The 19676-nt window shown below is 40.1% G+C and overlaps 1 protein-coding gene across 1 annotated transcript in view; it reads left to right on the forward strand.

Moving 5' to 3' along the window:
- The window catches only part of LOC149204304 (nifU-like protein 4, mitochondrial), a 186005-nt gene extending 172018 nt beyond the window's left edge, over positions 1-13987 (forward strand). The window contains exon 6 of the mRNA XM_089394684.1: positions 13524-13987. Within this exon, the coding sequence (XP_089250810.1) occupies positions 13524-13604 (81 nt within the window). The 3' untranslated portion in view covers positions 13605-13987. The remainder of the gene's footprint in view (positions 1-13523) is intronic.
- The last annotated feature ends 5689 nt before the right edge of the window (positions 13988-19676 follow it).

Genomic DNA, 19676 nt, shown 5'->3' on the forward strand with positions numbered 1-19676 from the left:
AACCCTTCGTGAAAGTAAGAAACCCAATAGGTATCAGGGATACTTGACCATCATGAGCACGATCATACAAAATAAGCCTTCATCATTCTTAGACGCCGTCAAGCATCAAGTATGGAAGGATGCTATGACCGAAGAATATGAGTCTATCATGAAGAATGATGTCTGGGAAGTAGTTCCCAGACCCCAGGACAAGACAGTTGTTACTTCCAAATGGCTTTACAAGATAAAGCATGCAGCAGATGGAAGTACGGAAAAGTATAAGGCTCGTTTTGTTGCTCGTGGTTTCTCCCAGAAGGAAGGTATAGACTATGATGTGATATTTGCACCTGTTGCCAGATATACGACCATCCGCTCGATCATAGCCCTTGCCGCTTCACAAGGATGGAACCTACATCAGATGGATGTCAAGATTGCGTTCTTACACGGCTCGATCAAAGAAGAGGTCTACATGGAGCAACCTGAAGGATTTGAAATTTATGATCGAAAATCTCATGTATGCAGGTTGAAGAAGGCTCTCTATGGGCTGAAGCAAGCACCCCGAGCATGGTATGAGAGGATCGACAGCTACTTGATGAAGCTGGGATTCACTAGGAGTGAAGCCGATCCTAACCTTTACTTTAAGGTTGAAGATGACAAGCCTCTCATACTGGTGCTGTATGTGGATGACCTCTTTCTAACATGTGCAGACCCTCTCATTCACAAATGTAAGAGGGAGTTGGCTTCTGAATTTGAAATGAAGGACCAAGGACTTGAAGTATGGCAGAAGCCAAGGGAAATTTTCCTATCTCAAGGAAAATATGTGGTAAAGATATTGGAAAGATTTGGTATGATGGACTGCAAGCCTGTGACTACCTCGAGGATCTTAACTTTTAGAAGTTATATGGTAGTGATGTCGGACCAGATTTGGGAAATGCCTCTGAGTTTCAAAAACTCATTCGCGTTGATGTTCTTGGTGAACCTCCGTCCGAACATATGTTTTGCAGTTAGCACTGTGAGCTCATATTTGGTTGAGCCTCACTGCATTGATGCCAAGAATCTTCTAAGATATCTTCATGGCACAATTACTAATGGATTGAGATACACTACCGAAAATATGAAACTGCTTGATTATTCAAATGCTGATTAGGCAGGTAGTGTGGAGGATCACTGGAGCACTTTTTAGTGCTGTTTCTCTTTGGATTCTGCTTCGATATAATGGATGAGCAGGAAGCAGAAGTCAGTTGCCATAAGCACCATCGAGACCGGATACATATCTACGAGTATGATCTCGTATGAAGCTGCCTGGTTGGGGAAGCTCTTCACTGAGTTGTTTGAGCACATACCATTGTGATTCTCTGTAACAACTAGAGGTGGGATTCGATTATTGAGGAATCCCGTATTCGTCGATTGCTCCAGTAGATAGACATCATCTGGGATATGGTAGGTGGATGAGCAAGGAGGCTCCATCGCATTAAGATGATGTACAGGTCGATACACCTTGTCAAAGCCGCGAGGAAAGATCTAATCTGTGATTTTCCCAAATGACTTGGAGTCGTAAAAAAAACCCTTGTACAAGGGTCCTGCATGTTGTATACATTGAGCCCTGGGAGCTCTGAGGGTTTGCGGTTCTTACTGGAGCAACATACGACCATAGGGTGACTCACCCTCCTCTGGTGGTGTGCACTGGAACAAGATGACTCGCTCTCTTGTGGGACAAGGTGATTCGCTCTCTTGTGGAACAAGATGATTCGCTCTCCTGTGTAGCAGGATTGATGTGTTCTCCTGTGAGGCCTGGATTGATGTGTTCTCCATGGCGATTGTAGCAGGATTGATGTGTTCTCTTGTGAGGCCTGGATTGATGTGTTCTCCATGGCGGCTTGGATTGATGTGTTCTCCATGGCGATTGTAGCAGGATTGATGTATTCTCCTGTGAGGACAGGATTGATTAGTTCTCTTGTCGAGGCATCCTACCCATGCAGTCTAGGACTCATGGGAAGTACCTCTCATTTGATCAATGAGCAGCGAAATGAAGTTAGGGACCATAGTAGTACCGATGGACGCATCGTTGTATCTACCGTACTCCCTACGCTAGGATGACCTCCAGTGATCTGGGATCAATGATACTGGTCTGGGACCAGTGGTAGTTGTACCATACTATGACGCTGACTTCGGGTCGGTTGAGATTGGTCTAGGACCAGTGGTACATACTCCGGGACTGACTTTGTGTCAGTGCAGTACTGGTCTGGGACCAGTGAGAGTGGTACATACTATGACGCTGACTTCGGGTCGGTTGAGACTGGTCTGGGACCAGTGGTACACTCTCTGAGACTGCGATACTAGTCTGGGACCAGTGGTACTTAATATGAAGCTGACTTCAGGTCGGCTGAGACTGGTCTGGGACCAGTGGTACGCACTCTGAGAGTGACTTTGAGTCAGTGGAGGATGATACTGGTCTAGGACTAGTGGGGTTGTACTCACTATGACGCTAACTTCGGGTTGGTTGAGACTAGTCTGGGATCAGTGGTACATACTCTGAGATTGACTTTGAGTCAGTATGATACATCCTCGATCATTTCTTCTTCTTCATAATTCGGACAAAAGTAGAGCTGAACAAAACAATGCAAGAGCAGAGCAGAACAGAGCAAAACAATACCGATCAGTGCAGGGCAGAACAAGACAAAGCATAACAGGCAGAATAGAGCAGAGCAGGGCAAGGGTCAGGCTGTACAGGGCAGTGCATTTGATGGATGAATAGTAACGATCGATAGACAGATTGCAAATGAAGTTCTCCCTAGTTGAGAGGGAGTGTTAAAATTGGCAACCAGGGCAAAATTTCATGTGGGTCATCTTATTCATGGCTGATAATATTTTTATTAGATTCCTCTCGTCGAGAGGTGTAGGATTGATATAAATATCATCCGATTCCGATAAGTATTCATGGAGATATGAATTTATTTTGATTATGGAATTATTATCAAGTCGACCTACAACTCATGTAGGCTCAGAAGCCCAACAGTCGCATCTATTCAAACACCAACGTTGTGTATAAATATAAGAGGACTTTTCCTCATTTGCACTCACTCTTCTCATCACATCTCTCTCTCTCTACTGCGCAGAAATGGGTCTCTCTCTCACACATGTGAAGCCAGAAGCTGTTGAACCTGAAGCTGCAACTGTAGATCCAAAGATTGACCTGCGTGGCCTAGAAGATCTCCTCTTTGGAACTGCGTTGTAGGTCCATCTGGATCTCCTCTGAAAGCCGCAACTTTTGGTGGTGGAATGAAGTCAATCCGACGAACGGTTTGCAAGATATCGACTGCCCTAGTTTGAAGCCGGAAACTATAGAAGTAAAGATTGACCTGTGTGGCCTAGAAGATCTCCTCATCTGAACTGTGCTATAGGTTCATTTGAACCTCCTCTGGAAGCCGCAACTTTTGGTGGTGGAATGGAGTCAATCCGACAGTTGGTTTGTGAGATATCGTGTGCCCTAGTTTGATAATGAAGCCGCTAATGCTGATGCTGCTGATCTAGGGTTTGCTACTGCTGATATGAATCATATTTATTGTACTATTTCTCTCTGCTGAATTATTAAAGATAAAAGAAGATTTGATCAAAGGGTTTCTCCACACATTGTGGGGTTTGTCCCTGGCTAGCCGCCATATCTTGTGTCTCTTGTCTTGGCTTGTTTTCTGTCGATTGTTTAATGTTCTATCTGCACTTTACTTTATGTACATGTGATTGCTAATATGTGGAATATAATAAGAGAAAGAAGTAAACTGTTATAAGCATAGAACATACCATAACTTAACATAAACTTGTCATAATAAAGAAGATTCACATGAAGATGAAGATGATCTCAACAACTATTGGGATGGAGAGGAATCTGAAATCAACCAACAAAATGGAAATGCTGGAATAAGACCAGACATAAGCAAGGGTCGTGAATTTGGGACCTCTTCTGTACAAGGTTCTTGTTTGCTTGGGTATAGCCCCAAATTTTTACACGTGGGTCTGGAATATAGTTTGACAGTCCTTCCATTTTCCATCTAGGCTTAGGACCTCATTTTGAACATAATCATGGTAAAGAAATTGACCACTCAAATGTATATGTGGGATATCTGCCTTCTACCATGGAAGAGGAACAATTGATTAAGCTATTCTCTCCTTTTGTTAGAATATTTGAAGCCAAAGTCATCAGAGACGATGTGAAAAGTTCAAGCAAAAGTTACGGTTTTGAAATTTTTTATATCAATTGCGCTGCCCAAGCCATTGCACATATGAATGGCTACAAGTTGGAAGACAAGACTATTGGGAAAGAAAATGCTTTAGAACTATTTCAGAAAATGCCTCAAAAGAATGTGGTATCATGGAATTCAATGATTGTAGGATGTACACAAAATGGACTTGTTGATGAGACACTCAAACTTTTTAAGAGAATGCCACAACAAAACGTGATATTGTGGAATGCAATGATTTCGGGATTTGCACAGAACGAGCGTTTAGATGAAGCAAAAAAAATTATAAACGACATGCCAACGGAAGTTGATGCCACTGTCTGGAGTAATTTTCTTATAGTTATAAATCATAAACTATATAATAACGACTATAATAATTATAAGTAGTCGCGAATCACTGTATGGTTCCATATTCTGACTGCCAGAACCAAGAAAAACGCTCCATCGCCGCCATCCGTTGGCCTGCCGTCCACTGTGCTATCCGTCGTCCACTATGTTATTCGCCATCCACTAACCCCTTGCTGCGTGGTTCTCCATTCTCAACGTCCCTGCTTTTGCTATCCACGTTGTCACCAGGCCCCGGTCTCCATTGCTCTGTTACTAGACCCTGGTCTCCATTTCTTTGTCACCAGCCCCGACCAAGCCTTATCAATAGGCATTCTCCACGCCCGTGCTCTGTCACCAGGCCCAAAGAAGCCTTATCAACAAGCATTCTTCCTGTTCGTTGCTGCACCAGTACCCGACGACCAAGACGACTTGCGATCTCTGCCACAAGTTCAGCCTCCGCCAAAAGTCGTTGCTGCCTGCACGCAACCTCATCGATTGTCCCTGCGAGCAGTTGACGCGACAACATGGGTTGGAGCGACACACAGACAAGGTGCCGAGAATGTAGCGGGCGACAATGCTCCGTGGACTGCTCGTCCTTCTAGAACACCTGTCAACGCTATCCCGACAACCTGCGTAAACTTAACTGCTTGTCGGCTGGTTCCCTCCTTCGCCGTCCCTGGAGCGTGGTCAATTATAATATTTGCATAACAGTCAAATGATGTGACTGCTGTACGAATCGATTGGGACCCTCATATACAATAACCTTATATATATAATTAAATTATATATAATTAAATAATTATATATATATATATATATATATATATATATATAATTAAAAAAAAAGGAATTAAAAAAATATAGAGTTATAAAAAAAATTATTGGAGTTATTTAAAAATAATAATAATAATAATAGAGTTAAAAAAAAATTCGGAGTTATTAACAAAAAGAAAAAGAAAAAAATACAAGGAAATATTACTGATGAACTACATGACGAGAGGATGGCCAGATTATATAGATCGAGACGACAGACACTAAGTGAAGAAATCCACAACATTAAAGCTTTGAGGACAAAGCTTCCGAAGGAAGAGGCTATGTTATGAATATAATTCATAACAAGTAAATAAATAAAATAAATGTAAATATTTAATAATAAAAAATTGATTATGTTAAATAGTCATTAAGTTAAGTGAAAAGGCATGTCTAAAAGACATGCGTAATCATGAAAGGTCACCTGCTGAGGTATAAAAGCAGGGCCTCATTGTAACATTCATCATTTGTACATTCACAATAAATTATTATTATTAAATACCTCGTTTATTTTTACATTTAAGTCTACAAGCTATCAGTTTTTATGCTTCATCAACCCTCCAATCCTCACCCGTTACCCCTAGTGGACAAGTCCCTTGCTTAAAGAGCAGGCAAGTTCCATTCTTCACTCCATCCTTGGGAAATGGTTTTCAGGGTCACTTCTCACCTATCCCTTGACATATACTTTACAAGTGATCGCTACGCTACCGGGACTCCTCCCATTGGTGAAAGTCCGTAAAGAGCAGGGAGACTTCGCTGTGGTGATAGTGGGCTAAGCCTCCACTGTTGCCCTTAACCTAGCAGTTGCCCCCTTAGGAACCCCTTTAGGTCCCCTGCTGGTTTGAGTGGTAACAATACATATGACGGGTGAATCTCTGTTTATACAAATAGAGAGACAAAATCGCTGACAAAACCTTAACTTAGAGCTAAAGTCTCTAATAAGAGACAGTAGGGCCTTATCATGTAGAAATGTCATTTTTACAAATATAAAATTATTCCGGAATCATGTGTATACACAGAAAGAGTCTAATGCGTGCGAATGATGTCGAGGTTAGGAACACAACTAGATGATATGTCATTATTAGTTTAAGTGGATCATCCAATTAACCTGCAAAATATTATTCATGTTATTCAGTAGAGCCATAACAAAATCCATTTCAATGGAGTGGTCTCTTGTGAGTAAGGCTTGAGAAGCATTTAGCCATATGGTTGCAATCAGCATAATATTTGGAAACATTGCACTGAAGTCTAGTCAGTGCCTGAATCCTACTTCTCCAGCTAAAGATTTTGATGACTGCAATCTTTGTAAGGCTGTCTAGCACTATTTCTCTAAACTACAGGAGATATGAGAACATTGGCCACATGGTTGCTAGTAAGGTGAATGACCAAGCGGGAAAGGGTGGTGGCTAACAAGCATGCCCATTTGTTTTGTAATTATCCTTTTTCACTGAGCTGTATGTGTTGCTTTGTCCATTTGCAGGATATCACTGTCAAGGAATCTGAAGGTTTACATCTATCATATATTCCTAAATGAAGTTTTAATGCAGGGGAAGGTGCATCGGGTAATCATAATGTGCTTGATATCTAAAGCAGATTTGACTGCTTGATGAATTCTAAGCGTGTGTCCTTTTCAAAAGAATTCATGCTTCAACTTGTGTTAGTCATGGTCATGAAGATGGATGACAGAATTAATAATTACCTTGTTGAAATGCAAGGGGAGACGGAACTCTTTATTTTTAATTCTGTTATGTTCAAGTCTGAGGAAAGGTTCGGAGGGGATCCATATCTACCTAGACTTCAGTAATGTGTTTTTAAGTCTATAGGCCATAGCTGATTTTTGGGACTTGCAGTGCAAGCTGGTCGAACCAATTGGATTGCCTATAATTTCTTGATTTCTTGCAGACTACATTATGCTGCAATAGTAGGAAATCAGGCATAGAGATTTTGGTGTAGGGTGACCACCCAACAACTCCTAAACTTGTTTATATACTTATGTTGGAGATACCACCATGCTAAGTTGTGAAGGATCTGGAACTTGAGGAATGTAGCCTACATAAATAACATGGAAGTTCTGATGGTGTCTAGCCTCTGGAAGGCCTTGGGGAGATGCTGTTAGAGAGAACTGGGTAGACTACGATGGTGCATGTGGTGTCTTTTGTTGATTTTTTAAGGATCTCCTAAACTGATAATTAATTCTTATGATTTCTTAAGTTAATCTTTTCTTGCATTCACATTCATCATAAAGTAATTAGACAGAAGATCTCAAGAGTAGAAACCAGTAGGATCATAAAGAGATAGCCAAACAAGAGACAGAAGAATTTACCTTGGGAAAACTCAGATGGGGGAAAAACCCAGCAATCTTTTCCTTAGAGAAATCATTAAGTCCAACAGAGATACAATCTGAAATTTTCCACTCAAATCGAATCAAACTGACCAGTGATCAAAGAGAGATAAAATTTACCCTCCTGAAATTTTTCTTTCCTGAAATTTCGGCCTCCTGTATCAGAGAATTCATCCTCCTCTCATGCCTCAGAAAATTCCTCAGATTCGCTCTCCTACTCTGCCTCAGATTGGCCCAAATTTCTGCCTCAGAAGATGTCTTATGTGATCTAAAAATCTGCCCAAATGGAGAGGACGAGTGGCCTATTTATAGTAACAAAAGTGCCCCAAACGGTGTGACTGTTGGGCTGAGTTGACATGAGCAGATTGGGGCCGACCTTACATTTTGGAGGCAAAAATTCGATATATAAAAATTCAAAATTCCTTCTTTTTAAAGCCGACATGAAAAACATATCTTACATATATTTGGGGGGCTAAAATATCAATTATGAAGATCAGCCCTAGCTACAAAAATTCAACATCTTTGTCCTTTCTTATTCTGAATGCAGTTTCTGTTGAAGAATGTAACTAGTGTCAGTCTTCATAATTATATTTAAAATTTATTTGTCAAAAGAAAGAAAATTAAATTTTATTATTAAATAAATTGACTTAATAAAGCATGGGTTTCATGCTTGGGTCAATTGTTTTTTAGGTCAAAGTCTCCAGTGAAGATTTCTAGGGTTTATGTCAAGTGTCCTTGTCCATGTCATAATGTAAGGAACCCTTCTTGGGAATTATTTGTCAAGAAATAAAATTATTTTTATATAAAATAGGTCAATTAGGCCTCCACCAAGTTGGCCTCAAGGAAGGACAAGTCCCCCTCAAGGGAAGAATTCGATCACCTAGAAAAACTATATATAAGCAGCGACTCAACTCATTTGGAGGAGAACACAAGAAGTTCGAATTGCAGTAGATGGAAGCAGTAAAAGGTACAAATTCCAAGGAAAAAGAAGGAAAGGGCTAGCAAAGGAGAAGGGGGTCATTATCTTGCTAAGAAAGTCGAAATTCTCTCTCTCCTGTCTCACACAGGCGAAGGAACTAAAGCTGCAGGAGCGCCAAAATTGCAGTCTTGAAGCTGGGCCGAAATTCTGATGCAGTTGGTCAAAAATCAGTCTTTGATGCAGTATTGTTGCAGTTGATCTTTGAAGGTTGGAAGAACAGTTTGAGGGATGATTTGGTGGAGGAAGGTCTGTTGGTCTAGGGTCTTGGTCTATCTCATCGAACAACTGAAGGAAGAGTTCTTGATTGGGTTTTCCCCTATATAGGGGTTTTGCTCTGGTTGTGCGCCTACATTTGGTATCCTTGATCTTTGTGTTTTGGCTTTGGTAATTGCTTGATGAACTAAGATAAAAGAAGAACATAAGAAATATTATAATAATAATTCAAAGAAATCACCAGTAATTATCAACAAGAGAAAATCTTTCTGCCTTTCCGATTTTCTAACAGTTTCATCAGTTTATCTCTAAATGGCTTTTTAAATTTGCAGCAGAATTATATTACAATTGGTCAAATTTCAACGAAATAAAATAAGTTTTTTATCTAACATCCCCAATGAATTAGCCCAGTGTGTTAGCTCAATTTGTTCAAATGGATTGTTTCAAGGCAGAGCACACCATGCTGTTTCTGGATCTAAGTTTGTTGAGGTTTGAGTCCAGTTGAGTCCTGCTGGGCTACCAGTCACTATTGTCGCTGGTGGTTGAGTCACCTTCCATCCAAATATTCTGGGGAGGAGGCGGGACTGTAATGAGGTTTTAATGAGGAAAACAATAGCATCCCTATTGAAATGATCATTTCAAACAATGTGATGAGTCTTGGCAAAATTGGAGGTCAAGACAGTGGTCTGCTTGGATTGTTCTGGTGACAAAACCTTGAAAATTAATAATTCAGCCCTTGGTAGAAGACTAATAGACATACCCTATTTTTTGTCTTACTAACCCCAAGTTATATTATAACTTTTCTTGTACATACAATTCTACATTCAATGACTTAGCAATTTTATACTGAGAAGTCGCATCAAAATGCACTATCCCATGGTGTTACCACCTGAAAATGCAAGCTCAATTTGCATTTTCAGCAGCAGTATACCAAGGAGATGTGAACTTTGAAAACTTGATAGAAATCATTGGTTTGAGGCTTTTCGAACGAGCCGATGTTAGCCCCTTGGCATGATCCATTGGCAAGATTAGACCCAAGAGAAAAGGAGTGCTCCATCTTCTTTGAATGGCTGTTGTTGCTATTTCAGAGAAGAAGTTGCTAGAAGATTCCTCATGAAGAGTGCCTTACCTTGAAGATGATTCCAGAACTTATTTCATAATGGATCCATAGCCTTCTAGAGTGTTCTTTGATATTCTATTAGAAACTTGATTAAAGAAGCCTCTAGAAGTAGTGCCCCCCTATAGCTGTTTCCAGAGCACACTTTTCTTCAAATCAAGAGGGTGCCCCACATGGAATTTTCTAGAAACCTGTCATGCAATGTCTCAAGCACTATAAAGGGAGCACCCTACTTTGAAGTCTCTAGGACAGCCTTTGAAATGGTCAAAAAATAACCTAAGAAGAAGGTTCTCTATGGTTTTCTAGAGAATTCTGTTGGCTGGAAATGTAACTATAGAATGGAGTCATATCCTTGTTTGCAAGGTGTATTTTTCTTTGTGGAGAAATGCCCCATCTATTGGGCTGGATACTGAAGATACATTCGCAGATTTGGAGCTTGGTTTTGGGCATATTCAGGCCTGTCATCTTGAATTGTAAGGTTGCTATTGTGTACCTTGTTTCTCTTTTCCTTGCTGGAAATATTTCTGCTCTTATAGTGTTTGTTAGCCAGCGTAGGATGGCTGAGAGAAGTGATTTATTTGTAATTTTGCCCTCTTGAAGATTGATAATATCGGATCTGAATTATGCAATGTACAGGAATGATTATTCATTAGAAAATTGACTTTTTTCTTAATATATTCAGTTTTGATGTTATATCTTGAGTAAGTACTCTATGCAAGTGCTGTAGTCTCTTTTTGAGCTTATTACGTTGGCTGAAAGTGCAATTTACAAATTTGTTATAGTTGGAAATACTGCTGTTTAGGGCATTTTTGTTGGTTTAATATGCTTCATAATCAAGTTTCCATTTCATATAATTGTCTTGGACTCCTTTTCCCAATGGATAAGGCACTTATCTGCTTGAACCCACCATCATCCATTTATTGTAGGCATTAAAGTTGAGTTTTATGAAATCTGCTATTAGTTATTCGAGCTTTCAGGACAGATTGGAAGTCCTATTAGAGAAACTCCCCTTGTGCTGGAAAAGAACCAACCTAAAGTGAAGGAAGTCTCCACTGAGGTGACAATGGTTGGAACTTTTAAGTTGCCCTAGGAATTGTTCTTGGTGATTGGAATTATCTTCATGTAGACCTTGAAGGTAACACCATGGCATCATGCGTGAACCTCTCAAAGTACCCTTTGATGACTTGCTTAACAACAAACTTAGAAATATATATAAGGCTCATTTTCAAAGAATAGCGTATGGGCATTCTTACACAACATTCTCCTGTGGCTTCAAAACCCTTAGAGGTTGTACTGATTCACATAATAGTTGGAGCATTACATTTCTAAAATTTAGTACATGCATACGTTCTTAAAGAACATCAAAATAAAATCTATTTGACTGATATCGGGGATTTCTTAAAACAACTTAAAGATCCTTAAGCAGAGCGGATGAAACCTCATTTTTCGTTTCCTTCTGTACAAGAAACGATTTTGGCACATAAATGTGGGCAAAATGCCTATGAAAAGTTTGACAGGTTTTTCCTTGCAGTTTTTCCATGGGAAGGCACTGCTTCAACCTTTTTTGCCTTTATTTGGTGGACATTTGACATACAAAAAGAATATTTAGAAAACAGCATTTATGAATGGTGACAAAACCTCATCATTTTACACTACCAGAAAGTATAAAATGAGGAGTCCATACAGCATTAAAAGCTTCTCTAAATTCCATATATCGCCAATACTTCTCTAGATATTATTACAGGTCTTTTTTTATGGTAACCTCTGATTTCAATTTAGATGCTCTGTTTTTTAAATACAAGAATAATAATATATAAATGTCACATTGATAGTATCTGTAGTGCATTATTAATCACGCGATCATAATATGTTATTAATTATTAATAATTAGAATGCATTTTTAATCATATATTATGAATATTATGAATGCATTATTAGTATAGTATACTATTAATATCATTAATAGTATGTTAATATTTGAATGAATAGTGTTGTTTCAGATTTCCTGAACTTTTCAGTGTTGTTTTTAACATCCATACTGCTTCAGAGATCCATACCTATTTCCTTGTTCTATCTGATATCATCCCTTATCTATTTCAATCTCTATGGGTCGGAGTTATATTTAATCATGCATATCAAATATGATTGTTTTAAGAATCACGTACATTAATATGTTGCAGGAAATGCCCCCCAAGCTGGTGATATGCGAAACACCACCGATACTCCTGGGTGGCATTTCCTGATTTGGAAACACTGCCGAAATGTTTTGGCCCAAATCTGCCCTGTTTCCGTGACCTTTTTGCTTCCATGGGCTCACTCAAGCACCCAAGAAGGGTGTGGGGCCCTTCTATAGCCAAAAAACATTTAATCTACCACTAAATTTTATCTCTAATCACTCCACAAACTAATTTATCTCTAATCATTCCATGCTCTAGTTTTGCTTAAAAAACACCACCTATTTTTGTTAATGAAGATGAGGGTAACGATTATAAGATATGTAATAGTACTTGTCATTAGCTCATGTTTTATTTCATTTTAAACACATATAGCCATGTATAAAGTCTGATTTTGAATGTAAAGCCTCATGTACAAACACTGATTTTCAAATCTTCGATGTACAGGCTCATCTATAAAGGATAATTTTGGATTTTGAATCATGTAATCATCTATGAGAGTTAATACAGACTGGGTTTTGTTTTTTAATTATTATTATTTATTTCTGAAATGTAATTTATGTGTCTCATTCCCTTTTTTCTTGCAAGATAATGCATTATTAACTTAGTTGTAAAAAAATTACATACATACATGATGTTTCGCCCTACATTTCCATTTTCCGGGGGTCGTGTTTCCACTTTCCAGCTGTATCCATTTTGGAAACTTCCAGACGTTTTGGCATTTTGTGCAACTTAGATTAATTCTAAATGGTGCCTCTACAGCGAAGGTGTCACCCTTAATTCCTCAGTCAATTGCATTCATGGATATGCATATGAAAGTCAAGCATGGAGTGTGTATCCATGGCAGTCCTTACAATGCAAGCATGTCATATACATATTCACTATTTCTCTTCACTTCTGTGCAACACATAAGTAAATCAAATCTAAATCTAAACAAATTCAGGGCATAAAGTTTCCAATAGGAGTCCCATGAATGCATATGAAAGTCAAGCATGGAGTGTGTATCCATGGCAGTCCTTACAATGCAAGCATGTCATATACATATTCACTATTTCTCTTCACTTCTGTGCAACACATAAGTAAATCAAATCTAAATCTAAACAAATTCAGGGCATAAAGTTTCCAATAGGAGTCCAAAATGATACTGACAAGAAAAATGTATGGACATTTGGTGTTGGAAGTTGGGCTTTTTGTACTGGTCCAATTGAAAGCTCGGTGTTGACTTGTTATGTATGGGACTGTTTCTCCTTATAAATTATAATCAATCGGAGAAGCATACGTTTTAGCTTTTGGATGCAAATTCCTTTGAATTTGTGCTTTCCCTAATGTTTTCGTTTCTTATTTGCAGGTTAAAGGAGTAGAAGAAGAATTGGATTCTGAAGAAGACGACTCTGCAGAATTGGCCAACAATATGGAACAATCCGTATGATTACTTGTTGTATCAAGTATGATGGATATTTGAGTAATTGTATCTAATTGCACAAGGGCTACATTCTTTAGCCCAGGCTGGGGGTTGATGTGTTTCTTTGTGTTCAGCTGCCCATGTAACATTGAGATCTCACCAAATAAAAATATTTTTTACCCGTACAGTTGGCTATAAAAAATAATGGTATTTAAAATTATAAAACTAGTATATTTGTGATCTTAGCTCTGGATTTATTAAGCACTGAGAGGAATAAAAAAGCTCCAGGTGCAAACTTGAATGCTTCTGCATCTTTAAAGACATCTAACCACATTGAGGTTTGCACTTAAGATTTTTCAATCCTTTTCAAATTTTAATTGATCCTGTTTAAGATGGATGTATGCTAATCATATTATGTGCAACATTGACTTCTTGTTTCTGACCACAAGTTTTATTTGAATCAGTGGCATTACTTGCAAAATCACTTTCAAGTTTCGACAGGCACAATGGTTTTAGTGACCCATTTAGGAGAACGAATGTGAATATGTGGGTTTTCCTTCAACATAGTTGCTTTATAATTAAATCCGAAATTGTCTTGCTTTTTTTATCTGAGCAGCAAGGGTATAATCCACTGTGTCCACTTTCAATAAAATTTCTATATTCTAGTGTTGTTAATTTCGCAATTTTTTATTTTTTTGAGGTCCAGTTTAGTTTCAATGGAATTTCTATATTCTAGCGTTGTTAATTTCCTAATTTTGGATCTTTTCGAGGTCCAGGGAATTAGTTTAGAATTGAAAGATTTTTATCAAATTTTAAAATGCAATGCACAAGTTTTATTTAATTGTTCTACATAGATTTTAGAATGAACTTACAATTGATTGTTAATATATATTTAATCGTTCTACATAGATTTTAGAATGAACTTACAATTGATTGTTAATATATTGTTGTAATATTCAATATTGATGCAATAACTTCTTCAAGTTTCTTTGAATTCATGTTCAAACCCAACTCCTGCAATATCTGTATTGTAAATGGAGTAAAATTTATCTATCTTTTATTCAGTTTTTTGTACTTGCCACGTATTACCGACATTGCCCTTACATCACGAGATTTTATATTCTCAAATGCGTGTAAGTTCATACGAAATGAGTTTGTAATTCCCATTAGTGCTAATCTAATTACATTTTACCTACGTTTGAGCTTTCAAGCATTATTTCCTTCTAATACAAGTGGGATTTTCTTAGTTCAGTATGGAGATCATCATATCATGATATGATGTTTGGTTTTAGCTGCAGTGAGACTACAGTTTTCTATTCATGTTATCTATTTTGTCCTACTTTTTTTTATCTATATATAGCTATAGAAATGCTCTAACTATCGGTTGACTTTCCTATCAGGTAACCTTAAAGGTTTCATGTGGAGTTGAATTGCATCCATCTGCCCCTTCGAGCATCAGTTAATGTACTTTCAGATTGCTCACTTTTTGTAGCTATTGCTGAAACTGTTAGTACAATTCACTGGATTAAGTTTCAGTTCACTTAAGGAATTGTGTGAGTTGCATAGATCTCCCTCAAAGATGTGAAAATATGAAAACAAATTAAGGTAAGAGAAATAGTGAGGCCTGGTCTAAGAATTCACTATTATTAGTAATTTATTTCAAACATTATAAGTGAATATTATTACATCATACACAATGAATATTATTACATCATACACATCTTCAAATCTCGTGAATTTTCTATTATTAATACTTTCAAACATTATTTGTAATGTTCCAAACTTAAATAAACAGTGATATGCAAAACAAAATCGATTTGTGACACAGGAAATTAAAACAATCAACAATTGCTCATTAAAACTCCAGAAGTGAGAACCAGCTGAGCCACTTTATTAATGAAATGGAGTAAATACAATAATATGGAGAAATGCACCTGGGCTTGCCTCAAGGACATACTTGGCCGGACCTGGGTGAGAAAACAATAATCTCAAAGCTGAAAATGACTGCTCCTCTAATGCTTCGCATTGTCTTCAGAAACTACACTGCTGGTTGGAAATGAACTGCAAGAAACCTTGTCTTTGGTGCTAAGAAAATGCTGAATCTTTATATCTAGGATCCTTGTTGAAAACCTAGAAAAATCCAGAAAAGGTTTGCCTTATTTCCAAGCCAAAGTCGAACCCATAAAATGGTGCAAATTCCCCAGCTACTAGCAGTTCGTAGAAGGAGAATTTCATACCCGAATGTCACTTGGAAAATTTTGAAATTTTAACCACAAACTCCTCTCACAAAACCTAGAAAAACCTAGAAATGGTTTGGCCGCATTTTGACCTTCCAAAATCAGCTCCCAAAGGCCCTATGCCTTCCAAAACTGTTGAAGCACATTGTCCGCCAATACATCAGCAAAATCCTCTTCAAACACTCTGGAAAAGTAGCAATCACCTCCACTAATGCTTTCCTTATCTCTCCCGACAAGGATCAACCTCAATGGTCGAGTCTCCACCTCCCACGTGAGCACAAAATGTTGCCTTTGCGCTGACCCAGGAAGTGCGAAAATCACACTGAATGGGAGCACTCTCCTCCAGCTCCAACACTCTCCAAAATGGAAGAAAAACTTCTATGCCTCCTCTTCGGAAATTCCCTTGACAAAAACTCCTCCACCAGATGCCACAAACAAACTCGGCTTCCTTTCATTGCATCCTCCAGAAATACGCACCACCTGGAGATGGATGTAACTGCTGGAAACCACAATGAAATCCTCCTATTAAGGAATGAAGATAAACCTCTCTAGGGTGGCACTCGAAGTCCTCCAAAGAAAGGGTGAGTTCTTTGCTTGAACAACTCTTGCTAAACAACAAGTGACTCGGTTAAACAACTCGAGCAACTAAAGAGAAATTCGATATGCCAAAGTTGAATGAAATGAGGAGAGTTTCCTTCCTCATATAGATTTTGCGGAGCACTTTTCCCTCCAATTTTACCTCCATTATGGGCCCTCATTTAGCCACCTCCATGCAAAACTTAACCACCTCCATGAAAATTGAACTAGGGAGTGCATATTTCCCTAGTGTGGGTAGCCCCCATGTGTAATTTAACGACAACAAAAATAATTTTTTCCTAGTCTAATCTCCTAATAAAATCGAGTGGGCTCCACTATCTTCAAAATTGGCCCCAAAATGCAATAATTAGTCTTGTTCCAAATTAATTTATGAAGTTTCATGACAATCCTCCCCTCCCAAATGTTGCTTGTCCCCAAGCAACTTCAATGCTGGATGCTCATGTATGTGCTCGCCCTCCCAAGTAGCACCCTCATCCGGCAAGCTCCTCTAATGCACCAAAAATTGTTTGTCTTCAAGCAATGGTTGAACAAGCGCCCTCTTTGATTGTGGATCCCCACTGTCACTGCAAACTTCACTAGGGTCCCAAATATGCCATTGGATTGTCCCTGATGTTGTATTATCCTATAGAGGAGTCCCTCGATACTAGATCCCAAGCCAACCTGATCAACGTGGAACACCCCTTGCTCCACTCGCTATCTTACCAGATAGGGGCGTTAGAACCACTCTGTCTACTGCCAATAAGTAGAGCATCCGCACGATGTAAAACTCTGTCCAAATCCTCATGAAGCAGATAGGGGTGTTAGAACCCCTCTGTCTACTGCCAATAAGTAGAGCATCCTGACGATGTAAAACTCTGTCCAAATCCTCATGAAGCTGCCCTACCGAATAGTCTACTCCATGCACTCTGATTGTTGGCCCCTAAAGATATAACTCAATCCCCATGCGAATGAAGCCTCTCCTACATTAGCTCCTCTTGAAATCCTCTTGCTGGCCATCCTGCCATGTTGATGAAGCCTCCCACGCCATTAGCGAATCATGAAAACCTGGTGGAAAATCTGGATGACCCTCTCTTGTAGAGACCAACTCACCCCTATGGGTAGCTGAACTGCTAAGTATTGTGATGCTAGGCCCCCCTGCCCAGCGTAGCAAGAAACTATCATGTTGACCCCATGACACCCTAGTCATCACTAATTATCTAGCATGCTCATACCACAACCTCCTCTTGCATAACTCTCAGCCACAATCTATGCGATGATCGAGGTTAGGCCCAACCTGCCAAAGCGCCTCAATAGTGCCAATGCCTATCACCCCATGGTTGGCCCCAATCCTGAGCAACAATCTGCCTCGCCCTATGGTGAGGGCTTTGGTGACTCCCCATGTGTCTGCCTGTGAATGAATCAGTTTGCCTGTTATTCTGACTAGGCTCACTGAGGAGTGGAGTATCCCACCAATCCACTGGATCCCTGGATCCCATAACCATACTAGAGGTCCACAACCCCAAATCCTCTTTGCCTGCTGTTGTGTTATGTTGCTAGTTGTTGGGACCCCTCTGTGCCCCGTCTCTGTCTCCTGTAGGTATCTAATAGGTAGACACAAAGCATCAAGAACTTGTGTTGTGAATATCTCGCTGCTTTGTGTCTGCCAAATCACATTGCGAGATCTGTTATCCCAGCGCTTGATGATGTGCTCGGGTACTGCTGGAAGCCTAGGCATCATCCTGCCAACAAGGACTGTCGTCCTCCGCACCTCATGCTCACCTAATGCCTCAAGCTGTCCAACTGAAAAAAACCATGTAACTCCCTCTCGGTCACCTCCCCAAGTGTGAGCCTAGGGGTGGAACATATACTACCTCGACAATCAACCATGCCATCCCTAAGCCTGTATTCATCAACTTGTGCACCTACCAGTTCTATCAACTGGAGAGTCTCTTCCCGGCTCATGACACGAGGTGTCTCATCTAACTACCTGGGGTGAGCCTCCCAAGCCCTGTTGCCTGAATGGAGAGTGTTAAGGGGCAACAAGCAAACACTCTGCAACTGTAAACAATACTGGAGAAGGATGGGTATGATCAAGAGTCCACCGACATGCTCAAGAGTAATCCTACGAACGACCCCTCTGTCTCGAATCTGCTGATAACCCCTCGACATGGTGTCCCCTAATGCTCAACAATGTCCTCATCGATCCTAGGTGGGCGACATCCAATGGTACATGTAGTGCCCTTGTCCATAAGTCCCCTGAAAGGCAATGCTCCCTACGCTGCATTCTCTGCCACTGCATACCACCCAGTGTGGCCGCACTCCTCGACATGTCACTGTACGTCGCACCCTGTCCCGGTACACCACTAGATACTCTCATCTACGACTATACGATCTTGTGTCCCACTTGTGTCACTGCACCTGCCACTCCCCGCATGTACTCAATGCGATGTGAGGAACTCCCACTCCAGAACGCAGTCCAACATACTATGGCACACCCCCATGCGTCTCCATGCCCATCTGCAGACACTATTCCATGCTAGATGCTCCTACCCATCCCTCGATGTGATGGCCTAAAGTTGTGTCCATATGCGCCGACCTGCACCCGACTTGTATCATCACCATACTCTTCGATGAGTGGATCTCCCCTCCAAATCCTCCTCGAGAGGCCCAAGAAGTGAATCTCCCTAGGTACCAGTGATGATGCCACCACTGCTCTGCTCCATGTCCTCCGTGCCCCACACAAATGTGAAGAATCCCCAACTCCATATAAGGCACTGTCTGGTGGCCTATCAGTGCCACCTCCTCCGACAAACTCCCGCCAGAGTATGATGATCGTCGTGTGATCCCATGCACAACTGTCATACCAAGACAACCCAAGGAGTCTGCCCACAAACTAGTTGGCCATTGGTACTGGCCAAAACTCCCATAACGAATGTGTGTGCTCAACTGCTAGGCCAACTACACCACCATGGTCGCAATCAATCAACATATCCAGGGAATGATAGGTAGTCCCACCTGGATCCCAACGCCAGTTTGGACTTCCAGTATCCCCAATGCATGAAAGTTCATGCTGAGCTTCATGTCGATCCACTACCATCTCCATAGCCCACTGCATCGGGTACCAACTCAAAATCTCTCACCATCGAACCCCAAGAGAGGGATTGAATGTATAGACTCTCATACGTAGGACAAGTCCTCGATCTAGTGAACGCTGCACCTTGCACCGCTCATGTTGCCTCATCTCATTAGATTGGTCAACACATAAAATATGTCGAAGTGGCTCTGC

The sequence above is a fragment of the Pinus tabuliformis genome, chromosome 1_2 (assembly GCF_031772625.1).
Source record: "Pinus tabuliformis cultivar Carrire ecotype Pingquan chromosome 1_2, CPIR1, whole genome shotgun sequence".
NCBI classification, from domain to species: Eukaryota; Viridiplantae; Streptophyta; class Pinopsida; order Pinales; family Pinaceae; genus Pinus; species Pinus tabuliformis.